The following is a 25382-nucleotide window of genomic DNA, read 5'->3' on the forward strand; positions in this document are numbered from 1 at the left end:
CTGTGCTCTAGAGCCCATGAGGCACAACAATTGAGCCAATATGTCTAGAGATTGTGCTCCACAAGAGAAGCCACTGCAATGAGAGGCTCGTGCACCACAAAGAAGAGTACCCCCACTCCACACAGCTAGAGAAAGCCTGCCCACAGCAATGAAGATCCAATGCAGCCAAAATTAAATTTTAAAAATTTAAAAAAAGAGGTAGGCAGTGATATCAAATTAGAAATTTGTTGCTGAAATGTTACATAAGGTAACAGAAGAGAGAAAGAGGGACAAAAAAGGAAAGAAAAAAGTTAAGGAAAAAGCCTGGAATATAATTTTTTTAACAGCAAATATATAGCTGAAGAGGATTCGTTCATAACATTTTTTTCATAATATTTTAAACTTTTATTCAAGTCACTATATAAATGATTTTACCACTTGGCTTAAACTTTTATTTAAAACATCGTATTACATGCTGCAAGGGCCCCCAAATCTCCAAAACAAACTTGAAAAAGAAGAACAAAGTTGGAAGACCCATACTACCAAATTTTAAAAATACAACACAAAGATACAGTAATGAAGATTTTACCATATTGACATAAAGATAAAGATCAATGAAATAGAACAGAGAGCCCAGAAATAAACCCTTATATTTGTGATCCTGATTTTCAACAAGAGTGTCAAGGCAGTTCAATGAGGAAAGAATAGTGTTTTCAACAAATTTGCTGAGAAAACTAATAATTACAAGCAAAGGTATGAAGCAGACCACTTCCTTACGTGTCACACAAAAAATTAACCCCTAATCGATCATAGATAGACCTAAATATGAGAGCTAAAAACATAAAACTCTTATAAGAAAAAATACGGTTAAATCTACATGACACTGAGTTAGAAAAATCCTTCTTAATTAGGCAATGAAAGAAAAGATATATGAATTGGACTTCATTAAAATTAAAAACTTTTGTGCTTTAAAGGATACCCTCAAGAAAGTGAAAAGACAAGCCAAAAGAATGAGAGAAAATATTTGCAAGTTATTTATCTGATAAGAAACTTATATCTAGAAGAATATATAAAGAATTCTTGAGAGGGCAGACAGCAGAAGCAAGAAGAACTACAATCCTGCAGCCTGTGGAACAAAAACCACATTCACAGAAACATAGACAAGATGAAAAGGCAGAGGACAATGTAACAGATTAAGGAACAAGATAAAACCAGAAAAACTACTAAATGAAGTGGAGATAGAGAACTTTCCAGAAAAAGAATTCAGAATAATGATAGAGAAGATGATCCAGGACCTTGGAAAAAGAATGGAGGCAAAGATCGAGAAGATGCAAGAAATGTTTAACAAAGACCTAGAAGAATTAAAGAACAAACAAACAGAGATGAACAATACAATAACTGAAATGACAACTACACTAAAAGGAATCAATAGCAGAATAACTGAGGCAGAAGAACGGATAAATGACCTGGAAGACAGAATGGTGGAATTCACTGCTGCGGAACAGATTAAACAAAAAAGAATGAAAAGAAATAAAGACAGCCTGAGAGACCTCTGGGACAACATTAAACACAACAACATTCGCATTATAGGGGTCTCAGAAGGAGAAGAGAGAGAGAAAGAACAAGAGAAAATATTTGAACAGATTATAGTCGAAAACTTCCCTAACATGGGAAACAAAAGAGCCACCCTAGTCCAGGAAGTGCAGCAAGTCCCACATAAGATAAACCCAAGGAGAAACACGCCAAGACACATAGTAATCAAACTGGCAAAAATTAAAGACAAAGAAAATTTATTGAAAGCAGCAAGGGAAAAATGACAAATAACATACAAGGGAACTCCCATAAGACTAACAGCTGATTTCTCAGCAGAAACTCTACAAGCCAGAAGGGAGTGGCATGATAAAGTGGTGAAAGGGAAGAACCTACAACCAAGATTACTCTACCCGGCAAGAATCTCAATCAGATTCGATGAAAAATCAAAAGCTTTACAGACAAGCGAAAGCTAAGAGAATTCAGCACCACCAAACCAGCTCTAGAACAAATGCTAAAGGAACTTCTCTAAGTGGGAAACACAAGAGAAGAAAAGGACCTACCAAAACAAACCCAGGGGCTTCCATGGTGGCGCAGTGGTTGAGAGTCTGCCTACCGATGCAGGGGACATGGGTTTGTGTCCCGGTGTGGGAAGATCCCACATGCTGTGGAGTGGATGGGCTTGTGAGCCATGGCCGCTGAGCCTGCACGTCCGGAGCCTGTGCTCCACAACAGGAGAGACCACAACAGTGAAAGGCCCGCATACCGCAAAAAAAAAATAAAAACCCAAAACAATTAAGAAAATGGTCATAGGAACATACATATCGATAATTACTTTAAATATGAATGGATTAACTGCTCCAAGCAAAAGACACAGGCTTGCTGAATGGATACAAAAACAACACCTATATATATACATACTGTCTACAAGAGACCCATTTCAGACCTAGGGACACACACAGACTGAAAGCAAGGGGATGAAAAAAGATATTCCATGCAAATGGAAATCAAAAGAAAGCTGGAGTAGCAATACTCATATCAGATAAAATAGATATTAAGATAAAGAATATTACAAGAGACAAGGAAGGGCACTACATAATGACCAAGGGATCAATCCAAAAAGAAGAAATAACAATTATAAATATATATGCACCCAACAAAGGTGCACCTCAATATACAAGGCAACTGCTAACAGCTATAAAAGAAGAAATTGACACTAACACAATAATAGTGGGGGAGTTTAACACCTCACTTACACCAATGGACAGATCATCCAAAATGGAAATAAATAAGGAAACAGAAGCTATAAATGACACAATAGACCAGATAGATTTAATTGGTATTTATAGGACATTCCATCCAAAAACAGCAGATTACACTTTCTTCTCAAGTGCGCACAGAACATTCTCCAAGATAGATCACATCCTGGGTCACAAATAAAGCCTCAATAAATTTAAGAAAACTGAAATCATATCAAGCATCTTTTCTGACCACAGTGCTATGAGATTAGAAATCGATTACAGGGGAAATTACATAGAAAACATAAACACATGGAGACTAAACAATACATTACAAAATAAACAAGAGATCACTGAAGAAATCAAATAGGAAATCAAAAAATACCTAGAGACAAATGACAATGAAAACATGACAATCCAAAACCTGTGGGATGCAGCAAAAGCAGTTCTAAGAGGGAAGTTTATAGCTATACAAGCCTACCTCAAGAAACAAGAAGAATATCAAATAAACAATCTAACCTTAACCCTAAAGGAACTAGAGAAAGAACAAACAAAACCAAAAGTTAGCAGAAGGAAAGAAATTATAAAGATCAGAGCAGAAATAAATGAAATAGAAACAAAGAAAACAATAACAAAGATCAATAAAACTAAAAGATGGTTCTTTGAGAAGATAAAATTAATAAACCATCAGGCAGACTCATCAAGAAAAAGAGGGAAAACACTCAAATCAATAAAATTAGAACTGAAAAGGGACAAGTTACAATAAACACCACAGAAATACAAAGCATCCTAAGAGACTACTGCAAGCAACTCTATGCCAATAAAATGGACAACCCGGAAGAAATGGACAAATTCTTAGAAAGGTATAACCTTCCAAGACTGAACCAGGAAGAAACAGAAAATATGAACAGACCAATCACAAGTAATGAAATTGAAACTGTGACTAAAAATCTTCCAACAAACAAAAGTCCTGGACCAGATGGCTTCACAGGTGAATTCTATCAAACATTTAGAGAAGAGCTAACACCTACCCTTCTCAAGTTCTTCCAGAATACAGCAAAGGGAAGAACACTCACAAACTCATTCTTCAAGGCCACCATCACCCTGATAACAAAACCAGACAAAGATGTCACGTAGAAAACTACAGACCAATATCACTAATGAACATACATGCAAAAATCCTCAACAAAATACTAGCAAACAGAATCCAACAGCACATTAAAAGGATCATACACCATGATCAAGTGGGGTTTATCCCAAGAATGCAAGGATTCTTCAGTATATTCAAATGAATCAATGTGATACACCATACTAACAAACTGAAGAATAAAAACCATATGATGATCGCAATAGATGCAGAAAAAGCTTTTGACAAAATTCAACACCCATTAATGATAAAAACCCTCCAGAAAGTGGGCATAGAGGGAACCTACCTCCACATATTAAAGGCCATATACAACAAACCCACAGCAAGCATTATTCTCAATGGTGAAAAAGTGAAAGCATTTCCTCTAACATCAGGAACAAGACAAGGATGTTCACTCTCACCACTCTTATTCAACATAGTTTTGGAACTCCTAGCCACAGCAATCAGAGAAGAAAAAGAAATAAAAGGAATACAAATTGGAAAAGAAGAGGTAAAACTGTCACTGTTTGCAGATGACATGATACTATACATAGAGAATCCTAAAGATGCCACCAGAAAACTACTAGAGCTAATCAATGAATTTGGTAAAGTTGCAGGACACAAAATTACTGCACAGAAATCTCTTGCATTCCGATACACTAATGATGAAAAACCTGAAAGAGAAATTAAGGAAGCACTCCCATTTACCACTGCAACAAAAAGAATAAAATACCTAGGAATAAACCTACCTAGGGAGACAAAAGACCTGTATGCAGAAAACTATAGGACACTGATGAAAGAAATTAAAGATGTTACCAACAGATGGAGAGATATACCATGTTCTTGAATTGGAAGAATCAATATTGTGAAAATGACTATACTACCCAAAACAATCTACAGATTCAATGCAATCCCTATCAAATTACCTATGGAATTTTTTACAGAACTAGAACAAAAAATCTTAAAATGTGTTTGGAGACACAAAGGACACCAAATAGCCAAAGCAGTCTTGAGGATAAAAAACAGAGCAGGAGGAATCAGACTCCCGAACTTCACACTATACTACAAAGCTACAGTAATCAAGAGAGTATGGTACTGGCACAAAAACAGAAACATAGATCAAAGGAACAAAATAGAAAGCCCAGAGATAAACCCATGCACCTATGGTCAACTAATCTATGACAAAGGAGGCAAGGTTATACAATGGATAAAAGACAGCCTCTTCAATAAGTGGTGGGAAAACTGGACAGCTACATGTAAAAGAATGAAATTATAACACTCCCTAACACCATACACAAAAATAATCTCAGGAGAGGACTGGGGTTGGCGGCGTGAACACAGCCTGCAGGGGGTTAGTGCACCATGGCTAGCCGGGAGGGAGACCGGGGGAAAGTCTGTACCTGCCGAAGAGGCAAGAGACTTTTTCTTCCCTCTCTGTTTCCTGGTGCGCGAGGAGAGGGGATTAAGAGTGCTGCTCAAAGGAGCTCCAGAGAAGAGCCGCGGCTAAAAGCACGAACCCCAGAGACCAGCATGAGATGCTAAGGCTGCTTCTGCCGCCACCAAGAAGCCTGTGTGCGAGCACAGGTCACTATCCACACCCCCCTTCCGGGGAGCCTGTGTAGACCACCACTGCCAGTGTCCCAGAATCCAGGGACAACTTCCCCGGGAGAACACATGGCGCACCTCAGGCTGGTGCAACGTCATACCAGCCTCTGCCGCCGCAGGCTCGCCCCACACTCCGTGCCCCTCCCTCCTCCCAGCCTGAGTGAGCCAGAGTCCCCGAATCAGCGGCTCCTTTAATCCCGTCCTGTCTGAGTGAAGAACAGACGCCCTCCAGCGACCTAAACGCAGACGCGGGGCCAAATCCAAAGCTGAGCCCCTGGGAGCTGTGAGAACGAAGAAGAGAAAAGGAAATCTCTCCCAGCAGCCTCAAAAGCAGCGGATTAAAGCTCCACAATCAACTTGATGAACCCTGCATCGGAGGAATACATGAACAGACAATGAATCATCCCAAATTGAGGGGGTGGACTTTGACAGCAAGATTTATGATTTTCTCCCCTTTTCCTCTTTTTGAGAGTGTGTATGTGTATGCTTCTGTGTGAGATTTTGTCTGTATAGCTTTGCTTTCACCATTTGTTCTAGGGTTCTATCCATCCGTTTTTTTTTTTTTTAATTCTTTTCTTAATAATTATTTTTTATTTAAATAACTTTATTTCATTTTACTTTATCTTCTTTCATTCTTTCTTTCTTTCCTTCCTTCCCTCCTTTAGACAAACGAATCATCCCAAATTGAGGAGGTGGACTTTGAGAGCAAGATTTGATTTTTTCCCCTTTTCTTCTTTTTGTGAGTGTGTATGTGCATGCTTCTGTGTGAGATTTTGTCTGTATAGCTTTGCTTCCACCATTTGTCCTAGGGTTCTATCCATCCCTTTTTTTTAAAATTTTTTTTCTTCATAATTATTTTTTATTTTAATAACTTTATTATATTTTATCTCACTTTATTTTATTTGATCTTGTCTTTCTTTCTTTTTTTTCCTTCCTTCCCTCCTTCCTTCCTTCCTCCCTCCCTACCTCCCTCCCTCCTTTCTTTCTTTCTTTCTTTCTTTCTTTCTTTCTTTCTTTCTTTCTTTCTTTCTTTCTACTTCTACTAATTCTTTCTTTCTACTTTTTCTCCCTTTTATTCTGAGCTGTGTGGATGAAAGGCTCTTGGTGCTGCAGCCAGGCATCAGTGCTGTGCCTCTGAGGTGGGAGAAACAACTTCAGGACACTGGTCCACAAGAGACCTCCCAGCTCCACATAATATCAAATGGCAAAAATCTCCCAGAGATCTCCATCTCAACACCAGCACCCAGCTTAACTCAATGACCAGCAAGCTACAGTGCTGGACACCCTATGCCAAACAACTAGCAAGACAGGAACACAACCACACCCATTAGCAAAGAGGCTGCCTAAAATCATAATAAGTCCACAGACACCCCAAAACACACCACCAGACGTGGAGCTGCCAACCAGAAAGACAAGATCCAGCCTCATCCACCAGGACACAGGCACTAGTCCCCTCCACCAGGAAGCCTATACAACCCACTGAACCAACTTTAGCCACTGGGGACAGACACCAAAAACAATGGGAACTACGAACCTGCAGCCTGCAAAAAGGAGACCCCAAACAAAGTAAGATAAGAAAAATGAGAAGAGAGAAAAACAGCAGATAAAGATAAAGAAAACAAAACCCCACCAGACCTAACAAATGAAGAGGAAATAGGCAGTCTACCTGAAAAAGAATACAGAATAATGAAAGTAAAGATGATCCAAAATCTAGGAAATCGAATAGAGAAAATGCAAGAAACATTTAACAAGGACCTACAAGAACTAAAGGTGAAACAAGCAACAATGAATAACACAATAATTGAAATTAAAAATACTCTAGATGGGATCAATAGCAGAATAACTGAGGCAGAAGAACGGATAAGTGACCTGGAAGATAAAATAGTGGAAATAACTACTGCAGAGCAGAATAAAGAAAAAAGAATGAAAAGAACTGAGGACAGTCTCAGAGACCTCTGGGACAACATTAAACAAACCAACGTTTGAATTATAGGGGTTCCAGAAGAAGATGAGAAAAAGAAAGGGACTGAGAAAATATTTGAAGGGATTATAGTTGAAAACTTCCCTAATATGGGAAAGGAAATAGTTAATCAAGTCCAGGAAGCACAGAGAGTCCCATACAGGATAAATCCAAGGAGAAACACGCCAAGACACATATTAATCAAACTGTCAAAAATTAAATACAAAGAAAACATATTAAAAGCAGCAAGGGAAAAACAACAACACACAACGGAATCCCCATAAGGTTAACAGTTGATCTTTCAGCAGAAACTCTGCAAGCCAGAAGGGACTGGCAGGACATATTTAAAGTGATGAAGGAGAAAAACCTACAGCCAATATTACTCTACCCAGCAAAGATCTCATTCAGATTTGATGGAGAAATTAAAACCTTTACAGACAAGCAAAAGCTGAGAAAGTTCAGCACCACCAAACCAGCTCTACAACAACTGCGAAAGGAACTTCTCTAGGCAAGAAACACAAGAGAAGGAAAAGACCTACAATAACGAAACCAAAACAATTAAGAAAATGGGAATAGGAACATACATATCGATAATTACCTTAAATGTAAATGGACTAAATGCTCCCACCAAAAGACGTAGATTGGTTGAATGTATACAAAAACAAGACCCATACATATGCTGTCTACAAGAGACCCACTTCAGATCTAGAGACACATACAGACTGAAAGTAAGGGGATAGAAAAAGATATTCAATGCAAATGGAAACCAAAAGAAAGCTGGAGTAGCAATTCTCATATCAGACAAAATGACTTTAAAATAAAGACTATTAGAAGAGACAAAGAAGGACACTACATAATGATCAAGGGATCGATCCAAGAAGAAGATATAACAATTGTAAATATTTACGCACCCAAAATAGGAGCACCTCAATACATAAGGCAAATACTAACAGCCATAAAAGGGGAAATCGACAGTAACACATTCATAGTAGGGGACTTTAACACCCCACTTTCACCAATGGACAGATCATCCAAAATGAAAATAAATAAGGAAACACAAGCTTTAAATGATATATTAAACAAAGTGGACTTAATTGATATTTATAGGACACTCCATCCAAAAACAACAGAATACACATTTTTCTCAAGTGCTCATGGAACATTCTCCAGGATAGATCATATCTTGGGTCACAAATCAAGCCTTGGTAAATTTAAGAAAACTGAAATTGTATCAAGTATATTTTCCGACCACAACGCTATGAAAAATGCAAAAATACCTGAATGAACATGTCTCCAAAGAAGATATGCAAATGGCCATAAGGACATGGAATGATGCCCAGCATCATCAGTCATGAAGGAAACGCATATCAAAACCACAATGAGATATTACTTAACACCCACTAGGATGGCTATAATCAAAAAGACAGACATTAACAAGTGTTGGCAAGCAAGTGGAGAAACTTGAACTCTACCAAATTGCTGATGGGATTATGAAATAAATATAGCCACTTTGGAAAACAAACTGGGAATCCCTCAAACGGTTGAACATAGACAATATGCCTCAGCAATTCCACTCCTTCATTTCCAAGAGAAATGAAAACATAAGTACACATAAAAACTTGCACATAAAAGCCCATAAAGCATTCCCAAAAAGTGCAATCAACTCAAAATCCACTGATTAAAGAATAATTAAACAAAATGTGCTATATCCTTTCAACATTAGTCAGCCATTAAAAGTAATGAAGCTGGCCTTCCCTGGTGGCGCAGTGGTTGAGAGTCCGCCTGCCGATGCAGGGGACACGGGTTCCTGGCCTGGTCCCGGTCTGGGAAGATCCCACATGCCGCGGAGCGGCTGGGCCCGTGAGCCATGGCCACTGAGCCTGCACATCCATAGCCTGTGCTCCGCAACAGGAGAGGCCACAACAGTGAGAGGCCCGTGTACCGCAAAAAAAAAAAAAAAAAGTAATGAAGCAGTGATACATACTACAACATGAATGGATCTTGAAAACAGTAGTGGTAAGTAGAAAAAGCCTATCACAAAAGTCCAGACATCACATGATTCCACTTGCATGAACTGTCCAGAAGAGACAAATCCATATAGACAGAAAGTAGAACAGCAGTTGCCTAGGCCTGGGAGTTTGCAGTGAAATGTGTCCAGTGACTGCTAAGGAATGCAGGGTTTCTTCTGGGTGTGATGAAAATTTCTAAAATTGATTGTGATAATGGTTACACAGCTTGGTGAACACACTTAACCATTCACTGTACACTTTAAATGAATGAATCATATGATATGGGGATTATAAATCAATAAAGCTGTTAAAAAAAGATCATACTACAAAGTTTTTGTTTTCTTGTTACTTATAATTTACAATAATTACTGTTACTTATAATTAACAATTTCTTGTTATTATAATGTACGTAGGCATTTCTGTTGACATCATACATACACATATATTCTTTTATATGTATAAGATATTCCATAAAACATGAAAAAATCATAGAGCCAAATTTATGTAATAACACAATTGATACTTCAAGAGGCTGATTTAAACTGAATGTTGGGGACTTCCCTGGTGGCGCAGTGGTTAAGACTGCAAGCTCCCAATGTAGGGGGCCTGGTTCAATCCCTGGCCAGGGATTAGATCCCACATGCGTGACACAACTAAGAGTTTGCATGCCACAACTAAGGAACCAGCAAGCCGCAACTAAAGAGCCCACAAACCGCAACTAAGGAGCCTGACTGCCACAACTAAGGATCCCACATGCCACAACTAAGAAGCCCACCTGCCACAACTAAGAGCCAGCGCAACCAAATAAACAAATAAAATAAAATAAAGTAAAATAAAACGAATGTTGCAATAAGAAAAAAAAATTTTAAAGTACATATTCACTGTATACATATGCTCTCTCTCACTGAAACATGAGAGTAGAGGATGTGAAAGCTTTCTAAAACTAATTCACCCATAAATACTTTAAGGTCCCTTTAAAAGCTATGTTTAAGGGAAAAAATGAGTCACTAAATATATTTAAAACACCTTTTCTCTGAAAGTTCCAAAAGCTGTGTAGTTGAACTGCGCCACTTTCAAGATACATATAAGTAAATAGAATGGATGGACACATTACTATCTCAAAGAATTATAAATAATAAAGTCATAACATGCGTGAAAAAGAGATTAATCTCATGAGAATACTTTATTTTTTTAAAGGGAACCCTCTTGCACTGTTGATGGGAATGTAAATGGATACAGCCACTATGGAGAACAGTATGGAGGTTCCTTAAAAAACTAAAAATAGAATTACCATAAGACCCAGCAATCCCACTGCTGGGCATATACCCTGAGAAAACCATATTTAAAAAAGAGACATGTCCCACAATGTTCACTGCAGCACTATTTACAACAGTCAGGACATGGAAGCAACCTAAGTGTCCATTGACAGAGGAATGGATAAAGCAGATGTGGCACATACATACAATGGAATATTACTCAGCCATAAAAGGAAACAAGATTGAGTTATCTGTAGTGAGGTGGATGGACCTATAGTCTGTCATACAGAGTGAAGTAAGTCAGAAAAAGAAAAACAAATACCGTATGCTAACACATATATATGGAATCTAAAAAAAAAAAAAAAACTGTTTCTGAAGAACCTAGGGGCAGGACAGAAATAAAGACGCAGACGTACAGAATGGACTTCAGAACACAGGGAGGGGGAAGGGTAAACTGGGACGAAGTGAGAGACTAGCACTGACATATATACACTACCAAACGTAAAATAGATAGCTAGTGGGAAGCAACCGCATAGCACAGGGAGATCAGCTCAGTACGTTGTGACCACCTAGATGGGTGGGATAGGGAGGGTGGGAGGGAGGCATAAGAGGGAGGGGATATGGGGGTATATGTATACATATAGCTGATTCACTTTGTTATACAGCAGAAACTAATACAACATTGTAAAGCAATTACACTCCAATAAAGATGTTTTTAAAAAACTATATATTTAAATATATATATTTAAAGGGTGGATCTGGATATGTTTTTCTCTTATTTATTTATTTATTTATTTGTGGCTGCACTTGGTCCTCGTTGCTGCGCACGGGCTTTCTCTAGTTGCAGCGAGCGGGGACTACTCTTCGTTGTGGTGCGCGGGCTTCTTATCGCAGTGTCTTCTCTTGTTGCAGAGTACAGGCTACAGGCGTGCGGGTTTGGTGGTTGTGGCTTGCAGGCTCTAGAGTGCAGGCTCAGTAGTTGTGGTGCACGGGCTTAGCTGCTCTGCAGCATGTGGGATCTTCCCACACCAGGGCTCGAACCTGTGTCACCTGGTAGGCAGATTCTTAACCAATGCGCCACCAGGGAAGTCCCAAGAATACTTTTTTATGTTGGAGACAAACGATAAGCTCAATGCCAACAGAGTACAATTATTCTAGAAAGCTTCAAATCTAAAATGGTTATTAAGGAAAAATTATAAAGAAAAAAATAATATGAGCAGTAAAACTTTCCAAAGAAAACTGTGTATTTTGTGTGAAGCATTCAAATATCACAAATATCCTTTCAAAACACTCTCTTCTTTCTGCAGGTATTGCCTGGCTACATAGGGGCCACAAGCAAGTAGGATATTATGAGAACAAAAGTAAAAAATGAATAAAAGGTAACCTCAGAAGAAGAATAGGCTGAAATATCTTCAAAAAATGTATGCTTGTAACAGGCACACCAATGTCATAATGAAGTAAAAATGCTTCCATAAATAATACATATACATTATATAATGTAATCCTATAATATTTTGAAACATTACAGATATTACTGCCATACATAACTGTCTTATTTATAAACTGATTAACAGATTACAAGAATGCTGAGATTGATATTATATGGAAACACACAGGTTAGAAAAACTTGCCTAGAAAGTTTCCAAGAGTAACTCTCAGGTGCAAAAGAAACAGGAATCAGGAAATGTAAGGCTAAAGAAAGATCTTCAGAAAGATAAAACTGAAAGTGTTACACATAAATTTCTTTTTTTTTTTAACATCTTTATTGGAGTATAATTGCTTTACAATGGTGTGTTAGTTTCTGCTTCATAACAAAGTGAATCAGCCCTACCTATACATATATCTCCATATCTCCTCCCTTTTGCATCTCCCTCCCACCCTTCCTATCCCACCCCTCTAGGTGGTCACAAAGCACCGAGCTGGTCTCCCTGTGCTATGTGGCTGCTTCCCACTAGCTATCTATTTTACATTTGGTAGTGTATATATGTCCATGCCACTCTCTCACTTCGTACCAACTTACCCTTCCCCCTCCCCGTGTCCTCAAGTCCATAAATTTCTGTATGAGAATGCAAAGATAAAATTCATAAGACAAAATGGCTTATGTTGAAAAGAACTGGGCTCTTACTCCACTGAGGCCCCAAGTGGTGAGTGGACAGCTTTCTTAACTTCTTAGAGCCTCTATTTCTTCACCTCTAAAATAGTCAGGAAAAAGTAACATGCACAATTGCTGTAAAGATTAAGTTAGGCTGTGCAAAGAAGTTTCTCCCTAACACAGAACCTGTCAGGAGTGTTTTACAGGGCCGTACTTTCAGGAAGCAAAAGAAAGAAAAAAGAACTTCAAGTGATTTCCTCGCTAAGATTTACTTACTGCAGCACTCTTTCCTGGAAAGTTGAAAAAGGCATCCGGACCATACTTCTGTGGCATGTGCTTTAACACAGACAGCAACTTTCCAGCATGTGGAGGCTATGAAAAGAATCAACAATTCATTAACCACATCATTCACCATAAAACAAAAATACCTACTTTTAGTAGAGACATACTTTAATATATCCCCAAATAACTAAATAATTCTACAAGCTAAAAAGCATATAAAATAACCTCCTTAAAGGAGGGTTATTTCAACTACCTTAAAGAAATGAACAATGCACTCTATGCCATTTTTTTTATGAGGCGTTGGATTAATATGAGCCAACAGCATTTCACACGTAACTCTTCACACTACAGCAAAAACGACCTTTCAAAATTACAAACTACATCAACCCACTACCCATCCCTTTTTAAAGCACTTTTTAATTTCACCAAAAAATAATGCTTACCAAGTCCCACTGTTAAAGGCACTTTAAAAACAATAAAATATTTTAGCCTCATAACCACACTAGGGGTTATTTTCACTCCATTTTGCAAAGGAGGAATCTGAGTCAGAGGAACATGTCCAAGGTCATACAGGTAGTAAGTGACAAGGATAGGATAAGAATTCAGTCTGACTCCAGAGTCCATGCTTTTAATTACTACACTTTCACTGTTACATTATTCTATCTCTCCTATAGCTTCCCACTGTCTTTAAAATAAAGACCAAAATCCCTAACACGGCCCACAAGATAGTTTACATATCTCCTTAACCTCTTTTGCCTCTCTCTGCACTCTATCTACAATGCCTTCTCTGTCTTCTTCCCATAATAGGGCCTGAGCACAAGCTATTCCTTCTGCTTAAAATGTTCTCACTAGGCCTATTCCCCCCTCCCCAGCCTCCTCCACCTTAACTAAATAAATCTTACCCATCCATTCATTGAAGTTCATATTAATGATCACTTCTCAGGGCAGTCTTCCCTGACCTCTGAGAATGGATCAAATCTCCCTATCACATTTCATTCTACAAAATATCTCTACTATACAGCATGTATAAAAGTTGTAACATTACATTTATTTGATTAATGCCTCTTTGACCCACAAGTCTCCTCTAATCCATTAAACAACCAACAGCTAAAACGAAAAGGCACATTTACATTTAGGAAAAGCAAAGGACAATCAAATATGCCTTATCATTTCAATCAGTTTAGAAAGTGTAGTACATTCCTCCTAAAAGTTAAAAGTTCAAAACAGTGTCAAACTACAAGTGAAATCATTGGCTTGCCTTCATCTTATCTGGTAGCTGCTCTAAATTATCATTAATAACTACCTAAAAGAGTTTGGCAACCTTTTACCTAAATGTTAAGTGGAAAGCTTCATTCGTAAGTGATCAAGAAATTTTCAATTAACCACACTGTTCAATTATAAAAGTGTAATAACAAGTTATTACAATCACAATGATTTTTTAAAGTAAATTCTAAAATGAAATCACCAAAAATAATATGCAGTCAAAAATAAAAATATAACTTTGTAGCATTTCTAGAGAAATCAATCCTCAAAATTTCCTTTTCTATAAACCAATCAAAAAGCATACATTAAGACAAGCACTTAATCCACAGATACTGCTAGGGGACTGTATACTAAGAAAGCCTTTCAGAAAATAATTCAAGAGTCTTTAAAAATGTTCACCCATTGATACACTATTTCCACATATAAAAATATGTGCTAAAGTAATAATCAAAAAAGCAGACACAGATTTAGATACAGGGATTTTTCACTGCACTGATATGATAGCAAAAGCTACATAAGCTCTGAGCAAGGCCCTGCTCTTGTTTTATTAATAGTTCATTATTTTTTTCCCTCCCATAAGCAGCTACATTAACATGCTTAACCTTTTTCTATGTGTTCCTTTAAAAATGTGTTTCTGTGTGCCTATACTTAAAATTTAAATGATGTTGGGTTAGATATATCATTCTATTTCTTACTTTCTTCCTGCTTTTTGGTATCTATTCTTATTACTCTGTTCATTAATTCTAACTGCTATATAATAATCTATTCTATGCATCCAATACATTTTACCTATCTATTCTCCTAAAGATAAACACATGTTGACAATTCACTGCCATCAAAAATAATGCTTCAGTGAACATCCTCATACATATTTCCTTACAGACTATGTGAGAATTTCTTGGAACATGCACTCAGGAGCAAACTACTAATTCATTGGATATGGGTATAATTTAAGTGACTAACTAGTACTAGATTACTCTTGAGGATGCCTCCATTGGTGTTCATTCCAACCAGTAGCACACAGCTTTAAAATAACTCTATCTCTCCAATTATACTTGCTATTATCCAACTCTATAATTCTTAATACAAATGACGTAAGGTGACATATCAATACTGCTTTCATTTGAACATCTCTAATTATTAGTGATTTAGTGTTTATTTGATTATGGGATTTCTCTCTCTGTAAATAGATATCTGTTCATATTCTTTCCTATTTTCTTATAGTTTTCTATATTCACCAATATAACAAAAAATGTTTTAATTACATATTCAGAATACATAAATTATTTGAATATAAATCAAAACCAAAATCAAACCAGTATACTTCTTCTTCTGGACATGACACAGTAACAGGACCTATACTTTCGAACTCACCATAATCAACTTGAAAACTGGACAAAATGTATGAAACTAAAACTGTTTTCACACTAGCTCAAGACTGTGATCCTTGAGAAAGGGAAACAAAATGAGGCATGAGATTACCCAGACTTTCTACCTGCAGTCAACTTCCTTATCACATATCATTGCACAGGGAGAAGAAAACCAAACAGAACTTGAAATTCTCATTGAGCTGATGAGGCAGAAATTCGAGGATGGGTAGTCTGAGGTGGACAGAAACTTCAGGGCAGAGTACTACAGAGGAAGGACCTATGCAGAGAAGAAATTCCAGAAATCTGCATTGACCCTTTGGCATAATACCAAACTGTTCATTTCTACCTTAAAACTCAACAAGGTGGGGTAGCCAAGATTTTGACAGCCATCAGTCAAAGAATTCCCAGAGCAAATATAGAGCCAGGAATTGCTGAGACCCTATTAGGCACTATGGAGAGACCACAGTCTTGCTTGCCTCATGTCTGAGACTTAAGGTCATTCACAAAGACACTAGAAAAGTCAGGCCAGAATAAGGCTGCCTTAATAATAATAAGCCCTGGAGTAACAGCCTAGATTGGCTGACCAAAAAAACTTTTAAACTAGCCTGAAAGGATAAAGTTAATCCACAAGCAACTTACCTGCCTGCAAAAACAGTCTAACAATCTTAAAAGAACTATGACAGAATCCAACACTCAACAGGGAATAACTCACTATGACTAACATCACTATGTCTAAAATCACTAGTATAAAACAGGAAAATAGGGCTTCCCTAGTGGTGCAGTGGTTGAGAGTCCACATGCCAACGCAGGGGACGCGAGTTCGTGCCCCGATCTGGGAAGATCCCACACGCTGCGGAGTGGCTGGGCCCGTGAGCCATGGCCACTGAGCCTGCGCGTCGTCCGGAGCCTGTGCTCCGCAACGGGAGAGGCCACGACAGTGATAGGACCGCGTACCACAAAAAAAAAACAAACACACACAAAAAAACAGGAAAATATGACCTACAAGTAAAAGCAGAATGAGTGAGCAAAAAACTGACCTAGAAAATGACAGAGATGACAGAATTAGTGGATGAGAACATTAAAGCAACTATTAATATGCTGCATATTCTCAATGATTTAAAGGAAAACAAGAATGAGGGAACAAATGAAAGATATTAAAAAGAACCAAATAGAATTGACAGAGATTAAAAGTATCTGAAATCTGAAAATTTTAATGGCTGTTAACACATTACAGAAGAAAAGATCAACTGCCTTAAAAATACAGCAATAAAAGCAATCTAAAATGAAGCACAGGGACTTCCCTGGTGGCACAGTGGTTAAGAATCCACCTGCCAATGCAGGGGACATGGGTTCGAGCCCTTGTCCAGGAAGATCCCACATGCTATGGAGCAACTAAGCCCATGAGCCACAACTACTGAAACCCAACACGCATAAAGCCTGTGCTCCACAACAAGAGAAGCCACTGCAATGAGAAGCCTGTGCACCGCAACAAAGAGTAGCTCCCACTCACCGCCAACTAGAGAAAGCCCAGGCGCAGCAACCAAGACCCAATGCAGCCAATAAATAAATAAATTTATTTATTTAAAAATCAATAAAATAAAATGAAGCACAAAGAGAAAAGACTAAAACAAATGTGAACAGATCTCAGTGACCCAAGGGGCACTACCAAGAAGATTAAAAAACATGTAACTGGAGTCCCAGAAGGAGGGGGAGAGGGACAAAAAAATATTTGAAAAAATAATTATCAAGATGTTCCCAAATTTGATGAAAATTATAAGCCCACAGATGCAAGAACCCCTAATAAGGATAAATACAAGGTAAACCACACCAAGAAACATAATAAAATCACTGCAAACCTTAAAAGCAGGCAGAGAGGGCTTCCCTGGTGGCGCAGTGGTTGAGAGTCCACCTGCTGATGCAGGGGACACGGGTTCGTGCCCCGGTCCTGGAATATCCCACATGCCGCGGAGCAGCTGGGCCTGTGAGCCATGGCCACTGAGCCTGCGCGTCCGGAGCCTGTGCTCCGCAACGGGAGAGGCCACAACAGTGAGAAGCCCGCGTACCACAAAAAAAAAAAAAAAAAAAAAAAGCAGGCAGAGAACCAGAGTTCAATACAAAGAAGCTAAAGAGTACAATCATTTTAATACAATAAATTAGAGTGTACAATTGCAGAGCACAAATTTACATATACTTAAACAGAGGCAGATTAAGGATCAGCTGGCTGAGTACTTGCTGCAGGCAATGATTTCTAAAGAGCTCTAAAATAAGCCTAGAAATGCAACAAAAACGGAGAAAATATTTACTAGTATTCCTCTAAGGCATAAGTAACTAAAGAGTAGGAAGAAACAGTTTGATAAGGCACCTGGAGTTCAAAATCAGTTGACCACTACCACCCACTGCAAAGTACCAGGAAATTGCATCTAAAGAGGGCGGAGCCAATTAGCACAGCGCTTTTGTTCAGTGGGTGGGTTATTCAAGTTTAAACTACTCAGACTGATACAAAGAGAAGCTAGATGCTGCTACCCAACATTTTTATTTCTCTGTCCTTACCCTTTCCCTCTAACTTAACGTTGAATTTTTATGTTGAATTTTAAAATGTTGAAATTTTAAAAAAATAAAAATTACTTAAAACATTTGAGGAAGGACCAAATTACCAACCTGCCTGGAACACCCAGTTCTCTTCATCCACACCTGTGTCAGGTGATGGCAAAAGTAGCTGTAGAGTGGGGGGAAGAAGGAAGATGGCGGAAGAGTAAGACGCGGAGATCACCTTCCTCCCCACAGATACACCAGAAATACATCTACATGTGGAACAACTCCTAAAGAACACCTACTGAACGCTGGCAGAAGTCCTCAGACCTCCCAAAAGGCAAGAAACTCCCCCACGTACCTGGGTAGGGCAAAAGAAAAAAGAATAAACAGAGACAACAGAACAGGGACGGGACCTGCACCAGTGGGAGGGAGATGTGAAGGAGGAAAGGTTTCCACACACTAGGAAGCCCCTTCGCGGGCGGAGACTGCAGGTGGCGGAGGAGGGTAAGCTTCGGAGCTGCGTAGGAGAACACAGCAACGGGTGCGGAGGGCAAAGCGGAGAGATTCCCGCACAAAGAATCGGTGCCGACCAGCACTCACCAGCCCGAGAGGCTTCTCTGCTCACCCGCCGGGGCGGGCGGGGGCTGGGAGCTGAGGCTCGGGCTTCGGTCGGAGCGCAGGGAGAGGACTGGGGTTGGCGGCGGGAACACAGCCTGCAGGGGGTTAGTGCACCACGGCTAGCCGGGAGGGAGTCCAGGGAAAAGTCTGGACCTGCCGAAGAGGCAAGAGACGTTTTCTTCTCTCTTTGTTTCCTGGTGCGCGAGGAGAGGGAATTAAGAACGCTGCTTAAAGGACCTCCAGAGACGGACATGAGCCGCGGCTAAAAGCGCGGACCCCAGAGACGGGCATGAGACGCTAAGGCTGCTGCTGCCGCCACCAAGAAGCCTGTGTGCGAGCACAGGTCACTCTCCACACCTCCCTTCCAGGGAGCCTGTGCAGCCTGCCACTGCCAGGGTCCCAGGATCCAGGGACAACTCCCCCGGGAGAACGCACGGCGCACCTCAGGCTGGTGAAACGACCCGCTCGCTGGCCTCTGCCGGCGCAGGCCCGCCCCGCATCCGCACGAATCAGCGGCAGCCCCCGAATCAGCGGCTCCTTTAACCCCGTCCTGTCTGAGCAAGGAACAGACACCCTCCAGCGGCCTACACGCAGAGGCGGCACCAAATCCAAAGCTGAGCCCCTGGGAGCTGTGAGAACAAAAAAGAGAAAGGGAAATCTCTCCCAGCAGCCTCAGGAGCAGCGGATTAAAGCTACACAGTCAACTTGATGTACCTGCATCTGTGGAATACCTGAATACACAACGAATCATCCCAACTTGAGGAGGTAGACTTTGAGAGAAAGATTTATTATTTTTTCCCCTTTTCCTCTTTTTGTGAGTGTGTATGTGTATGCTTCTTAGTGAGATTTTGTCTTTCTAACTCTGCTTTCACCATTTCTCCTAGGGTTCTTTGTGTCCGTTTTTTTTTTTCTTGTAAAAACTTTTTTTCTTAATAATTACTTTTTATTTTAATAACTTTTATCTTGCTTTATTTTATCCTCTTTCTTTCTTTCTTTTTCTTTCCTTCTACCTTTTCTCCCTTTTATTCTGAGCTGTGTGGATGAAAGGCTGTTGCTGCTGCAGCCAGGAGTCAGTGCTGTGCCTCTGAGGTGGGAGAAACAACTTCAGGACACAGGTCCACAAGAGACCTCCCAGCTCCACATAATATCAAACAGTGAAAATCTCCCAGAGATCTACATCTCAACGCTAAGACCCAGCTCCACTCAACGACCAGCAAGCTACAGTGCTGGACACCCTATGCCAAACAACTAGCAAGACAGGAACACAACCACACCCATTAGTAAAGAGGCTGCCTAAAATCATAATAAGTCCACAGACACCCCAAAACACACCACCAGACGTGGAGCTGCCAACCAGAAAGACAAGATCCAGCCTCATCCACCAGGACACAGGCACTAGTCCCCTCCACCAGGAAGCCTATACAACCCACTGAACCAACTTTAGCCACTGGGGACAGACACCAAAAACAATGGGAACTACGAACCTGCAGCCTGCAAAAAGGAGACCCCAAACAAAGTAAGATAAGAAAAATGAGAAGAGAGAAAAACAGCAGATAAAGATAAAGAAAACAAAACCCCACCAGACCTAACAAATGAAGAGGAAATAGGCAGTCTACCTGAAAAAGAATACAGAATAATGAAAGTAAAGATGATCCAAAATCTAGGAAATCGAATAGAGAAAATGCAAGAAACATTTAACAAGGACCTACAAGAACTAAAGGTGAAACAAGCAACAATGAATAACACAATAATTGAAATTAAAAATACTCTAGATGGGATCAATAGCAGAATAACTGAGGCAGAAGAACGGATAAGTGACCTGGAAGATAAAATAGTGGAAATAACTACTGCAGAGCAGAATAAAGAAAAAAGAATGAAAAGAACTGAGGACAGTCTCAGAGACCTCTGGGACAACATTAAACAAACCAACGTTTGAATTATAGGGGTTCCAGAAGAAGATGAGAAAAAGAAAGGGACTGAGAAAATATTTGAAGGGATTATAGTTGAAAACTTCCCTAATATGGGAAAGGAAATAGTTAATCAAGTCCAGGAAGCACAGAGAGTCCCATACAGGATAAATCCAAGGAGAAACACGCCAAGACACATATTAATCAAACTGTCAAAAATTAAATACAAAGAAAACATATTAAAAGCAGCAAGGGAAAAACAACAACACACAACGGAATCCCCATAAGGTTAACAGTCGATCTTTCAGCAGAAACTCTGCAAGCCAGAGGGGACTGGCAGGACATATTTAAAGTGATGAAGGAGAAAAACCTACAGCCAATATTACTCTACCCAGCAAAGATCTCATTCAGATTTGATGGAGAAATTAAAACCTTTACAGACAAGCAAAAGCTGAGAAAGTTCAGCACCACCAAACCAGCTCTACAACAACTGCGAAAGGAACTTCTCTAGGCAAGAAACACAAGAGAAGGAAAAGACCTACAATAACGAAACCAAAACAATTAAGAAAATGGGAATAGGAACATACATATCGATAATTACCTTAAATGTAAATGGATTAAATGCTCCCACCAAAAGACACAGACTGGCTGAATGGATACAAAAACAAGACCCATATATATGCAGTCTACAAGAGACCCACTTCAGACCTAGAGACACATACAGACTGAAAGTAAGGGGATGGAAAAAGATATTCCATGCAAGTAGAAACCAAAAGAAAGCTGGAGTAGCAATTCTCATATCAGACAAGATAGACTTTAAAATAAAGACTATTACAAAAGACAAAGAAGGACACTACATAATGATCAAGGGATCAATCCATGAAGAAGATATAACAACTGTAAATATTTATGCACCCAACATAGGAGTACCTCAATACATCAGGCAAATGCTAACAGCCAGAAAAGGGGAAATCGACAGTAACACATTCATAGTAGGGGCCTTTACCACTCCACTTTCACCAATGGACAGATCATCCAAAATGAAAATAAATAAGGAAACACAAGCTTTAAATGATACACTAAACAAGATGGACTTAATTGATATTTATAGGACATTCCATCCAAAAACAACAGAACACATTTTTCTCAAGTGCTCATGGAACATTCTCCAGGATAGAGCATATCTTGGGTCACTAATCAAGTCTTGGTAAATTTAAGAAAATTGAAATTGTATCAAGTATCTTTTCCGACCACAACACTATGACACTAGGTATCAATTACAGGAAAAGATCTGTAAAAAATACAAACACATGGAGGCTAAACAATACACTATTTAATAACAAAGTGATCACTGAAGAAATCAAAGAGGAAATCAAAAAATACCTAGAAACAAGTGACAATGGACACCCGATGACCCAAAATCTATGGGATGCAGCAAAAGCAGTTCTAAGAGGGAAGTTTACAGCAATACAATCCTACCTTAAGAAAGAGGAAACATCCCGAATAAACAGCCTAACCTTACACGTAAAGCAATTAGAGAAAGAAGAACAAAAAACATCCAAAGTTAGCAGAAGGAAAGAAATCATAAAGATGAGATCAGAAATAAGTGAAAAAGAAATAAAAGAAACGATAGCAAAGATCAATAAAACTCAAAGCTGGTTCTTTGAGAAGATAAACAAAATTGATAAACCATTAGGCAGACTCATCAAGAAAAAAAGGGAGAAGACTCAAATCAATATAATTAGAAATGAAAAAGAGGAAGTAACAACTGACACTGTAGAAATACAAAAGATCATGAGAGATTACTACAAGCAACTCTATGCCAATAAAAAGGACAACCTGGAATAAATGGACAAATTCTTAGAAATGCACAACATGCCCAGACTGAATCAGGAAGAAATAGAAAATATGAACAGACCAAACACAAGCACTGAAATTGAAACTGTGGTGAAAAAATCTTCCAACAAACAAAAGCCCAGGACCAGATGGCTTCACAGGCGAATTCTATCAAACATTTATAGAAGAGCTAACACCTATCCTTCTCAAACTCTTCCAAAATATAGCAGAGGGAGGTACACCCCCAAACTCATTCTACGAGGCCACCATCACCCTGATACCAAAACCAAACAAAGATGTCACAAAGAAAGAAAACTACACACCAATATCACTGATGAACACAGATGCAAAAATCCTCAACAAAATACTAGCAAACAGAATCCAACAGCACATTAAAAGGATCATACAACATGATCAAGTGGGGTTTATTCCAGGAATGCAAGGATTCTGCAATATAGGCAAACCAATCAATGTAATACACCATATTAACAAACTGAAGGAGAAAAACCACATGATCATCTCAATAGATGCAGAGAAAGCTTCCAACAAAATTCAACACCCATTTATGATAAAAACTCTGCAGAAAGTAGGCATAGAGGGAACTTTCCTCAACATAAAAAAGGCCACATATGACAAACACACAGCCAACATCATCCTCAATGGTGAAAAACTGAAAGCATTTCCACTAAGACCAGGAACAAGACAAGGTTGCCCACTCTCACCACTAGTATTCAACACAGTTTTGGAAGTTTTAGCCACAGCAATCGGAGAAGAAAAGGAAATAAAAGGAATCCAAATTGGAAAAGAAGAAGTAAAGCTGTCACTGTTTGCAGATGACATGATATTATACAAAGAGAATCCTAAGGATGCTACCAGAAAACTACTAGAGCTAATCAGTGAATTTTGGAAAGTAGCAGGATACAAAATTAATGCACAGAAATCTCTTGCATTCCTACAGACTAATGATGAAAAATCTGAAAGTGAAATCAAGAAAACACTCCCATTTACCATCGCAACAAAAAGAATAAAATATCTAGGAATAAACCTACCTAAGGAGACAAAAGACCTGTATGCAGAAAATTATAGGACACTGATGAAAGAAATTAAAGGTGATACAAATAGATATATACCATGTTCTTGGATTGCAAGAATCAACATTGTGAAAATGACTCTACTACCCAAAGCAATCTACAGATTCAATGCAAACCCTATCAAGCTACCACTGGCATTTTTCACAGAACTAGAACAAACAATTTCACAATTTGTATGGAAACACAAAAGACCCCGAATAGCCAAAACAATCTTGAGAACGAAAAACGGAGCTGAAGGAATCAGGCTCCCTGACTTCAGACTAAACTACAAAGCTACAGTAATCAAGACAGTATGGTACTGGCACAAAAACAGAAACACAGATCAATAGAACAGGATACAAAGCCAGAGATAAACCCATGCACATATGGTCACCTTATCTTTGATAAAGTAGGCAGGACTGTACAGTGGAGAAAGGACAGCCTCTTCAATAAGTGGTGCTGGGAATACTGGACAGGTACATTTAAAAGTATGAGATTAGAACACTCCCTAACACCATACACAAAAATAAGCTCAAAATGGATTAAAGACCTAAATGTAAGGCCAGAAACTATAAAACTCTTAGAGGTAAACATAGGCAGAACACTCTATGACATAAATCACAGCAAGATCCTTTTTGACCCACCTCCTAGAGATATGGAACTAAAAACAAAAATAAACAAATGGGACCTAATGAAACTTCAAAGCTTTTGCACAGCAAAGGAAACCATAAACAAGACCAAAAGACAATCCTCAGAATGGGAGAAAATATTTGTAAATGAAGCAACTGACAAAGGATTAATCTCCAAAATTTATAAGCAGCTCATGCAGCTCAATAACAAAAAAACAAACAACACAATCCAAAAATGGGCAGAAGAGCTAAATAGACATTTCTCCACAGAAGATGTACAGATTGCCAACAAACACGTGAAAGAATGCTCAACATCATTAATCATTAGAGAAACGCAAATCAAAACTACAATGAGGTATCACCTCACACCAGTCAGAACCGCCATCATCAAAAAGTCTACACACAATAAATGCTGGAGAGGGTGTCGAGAAAAGGGAACACTCTTGCACTGCTGGTGGGAATGTGACTTGGTACAGCCACTATGGAGAACAGTATGGAGGTTCCTTTAAAAACTACAAATAGAACTACCATATGACCCAGCAATCCCACTACTGGGCATATACCCTGGGAAACCATAATTCAAAAGAGTCATGTACCAAAATGTTCATTGCAGCTCTATTTACAATAGCCCGGAGAAGGAAACAACCTAAGTGTCCATCATCAGATGAATGGATAAAGAAGATGTGGCACATATATACAATGGAATATTACTCAGCCATAAAAAGAAACGAAATTGAGTTATTTGTAGTGAGATGGATGGACCTAGAGTCTGTCATACAGAGTGAAGTAAGTCAGAAAGATAAAGATAAATACCGTATGCTAACACATATATATGGTATTTAAGAAAAAAAATGTCATGAAGAACCTAGGGGTAAGACGGGAATAAAGACACAGACCTAGTAGAGAATGGACTTGAGGATATGGGGAGGCGGAAGGGTAAGCTGTGACAAAGTGAGAGAGTGGCATGGACATATATACACTACCAAACATAAAATAGATAGCTAGTGGGAAGCAGCCGCATAGCACAGGGAGATCAGCTCGGTGCTTTGTGACCACCTGGATCGGTGGGATAGGGAGGGT

The 25382-nt window shown here is 39.0% G+C and overlaps 1 protein-coding gene across 4 annotated transcripts in view; it reads right to left on the reverse strand.

Moving 5' to 3' along the window:
* LRBA (LPS responsive beige-like anchor protein) overlaps positions 1 to 25382 on the reverse strand; it is a 748187-nt gene that overhangs the window by 645138 nt on the left and 77667 nt on the right. For all 4 annotated transcript variants that reach the window (XM_065877627.1, XM_065877625.1, XM_065877628.1 and 1 more), the window contains exon 4: positions 13072 to 13167. In XM_065877627.1, the coding sequence (XP_065733699.1) occupies positions 13072 to 13167 (96 nt within the window). The remainder of the gene's footprint in view (positions 1 to 13071; positions 13168 to 25382) is intronic.

The sequence above is a fragment of the Phocoena phocoena genome, chromosome 5, assembly GCF_963924675.1.
Source record: "Phocoena phocoena chromosome 5, mPhoPho1.1, whole genome shotgun sequence".
In the NCBI taxonomy this organism is placed as follows: Eukaryota; Metazoa; Chordata; class Mammalia; order Artiodactyla; family Phocoenidae; genus Phocoena; species Phocoena phocoena.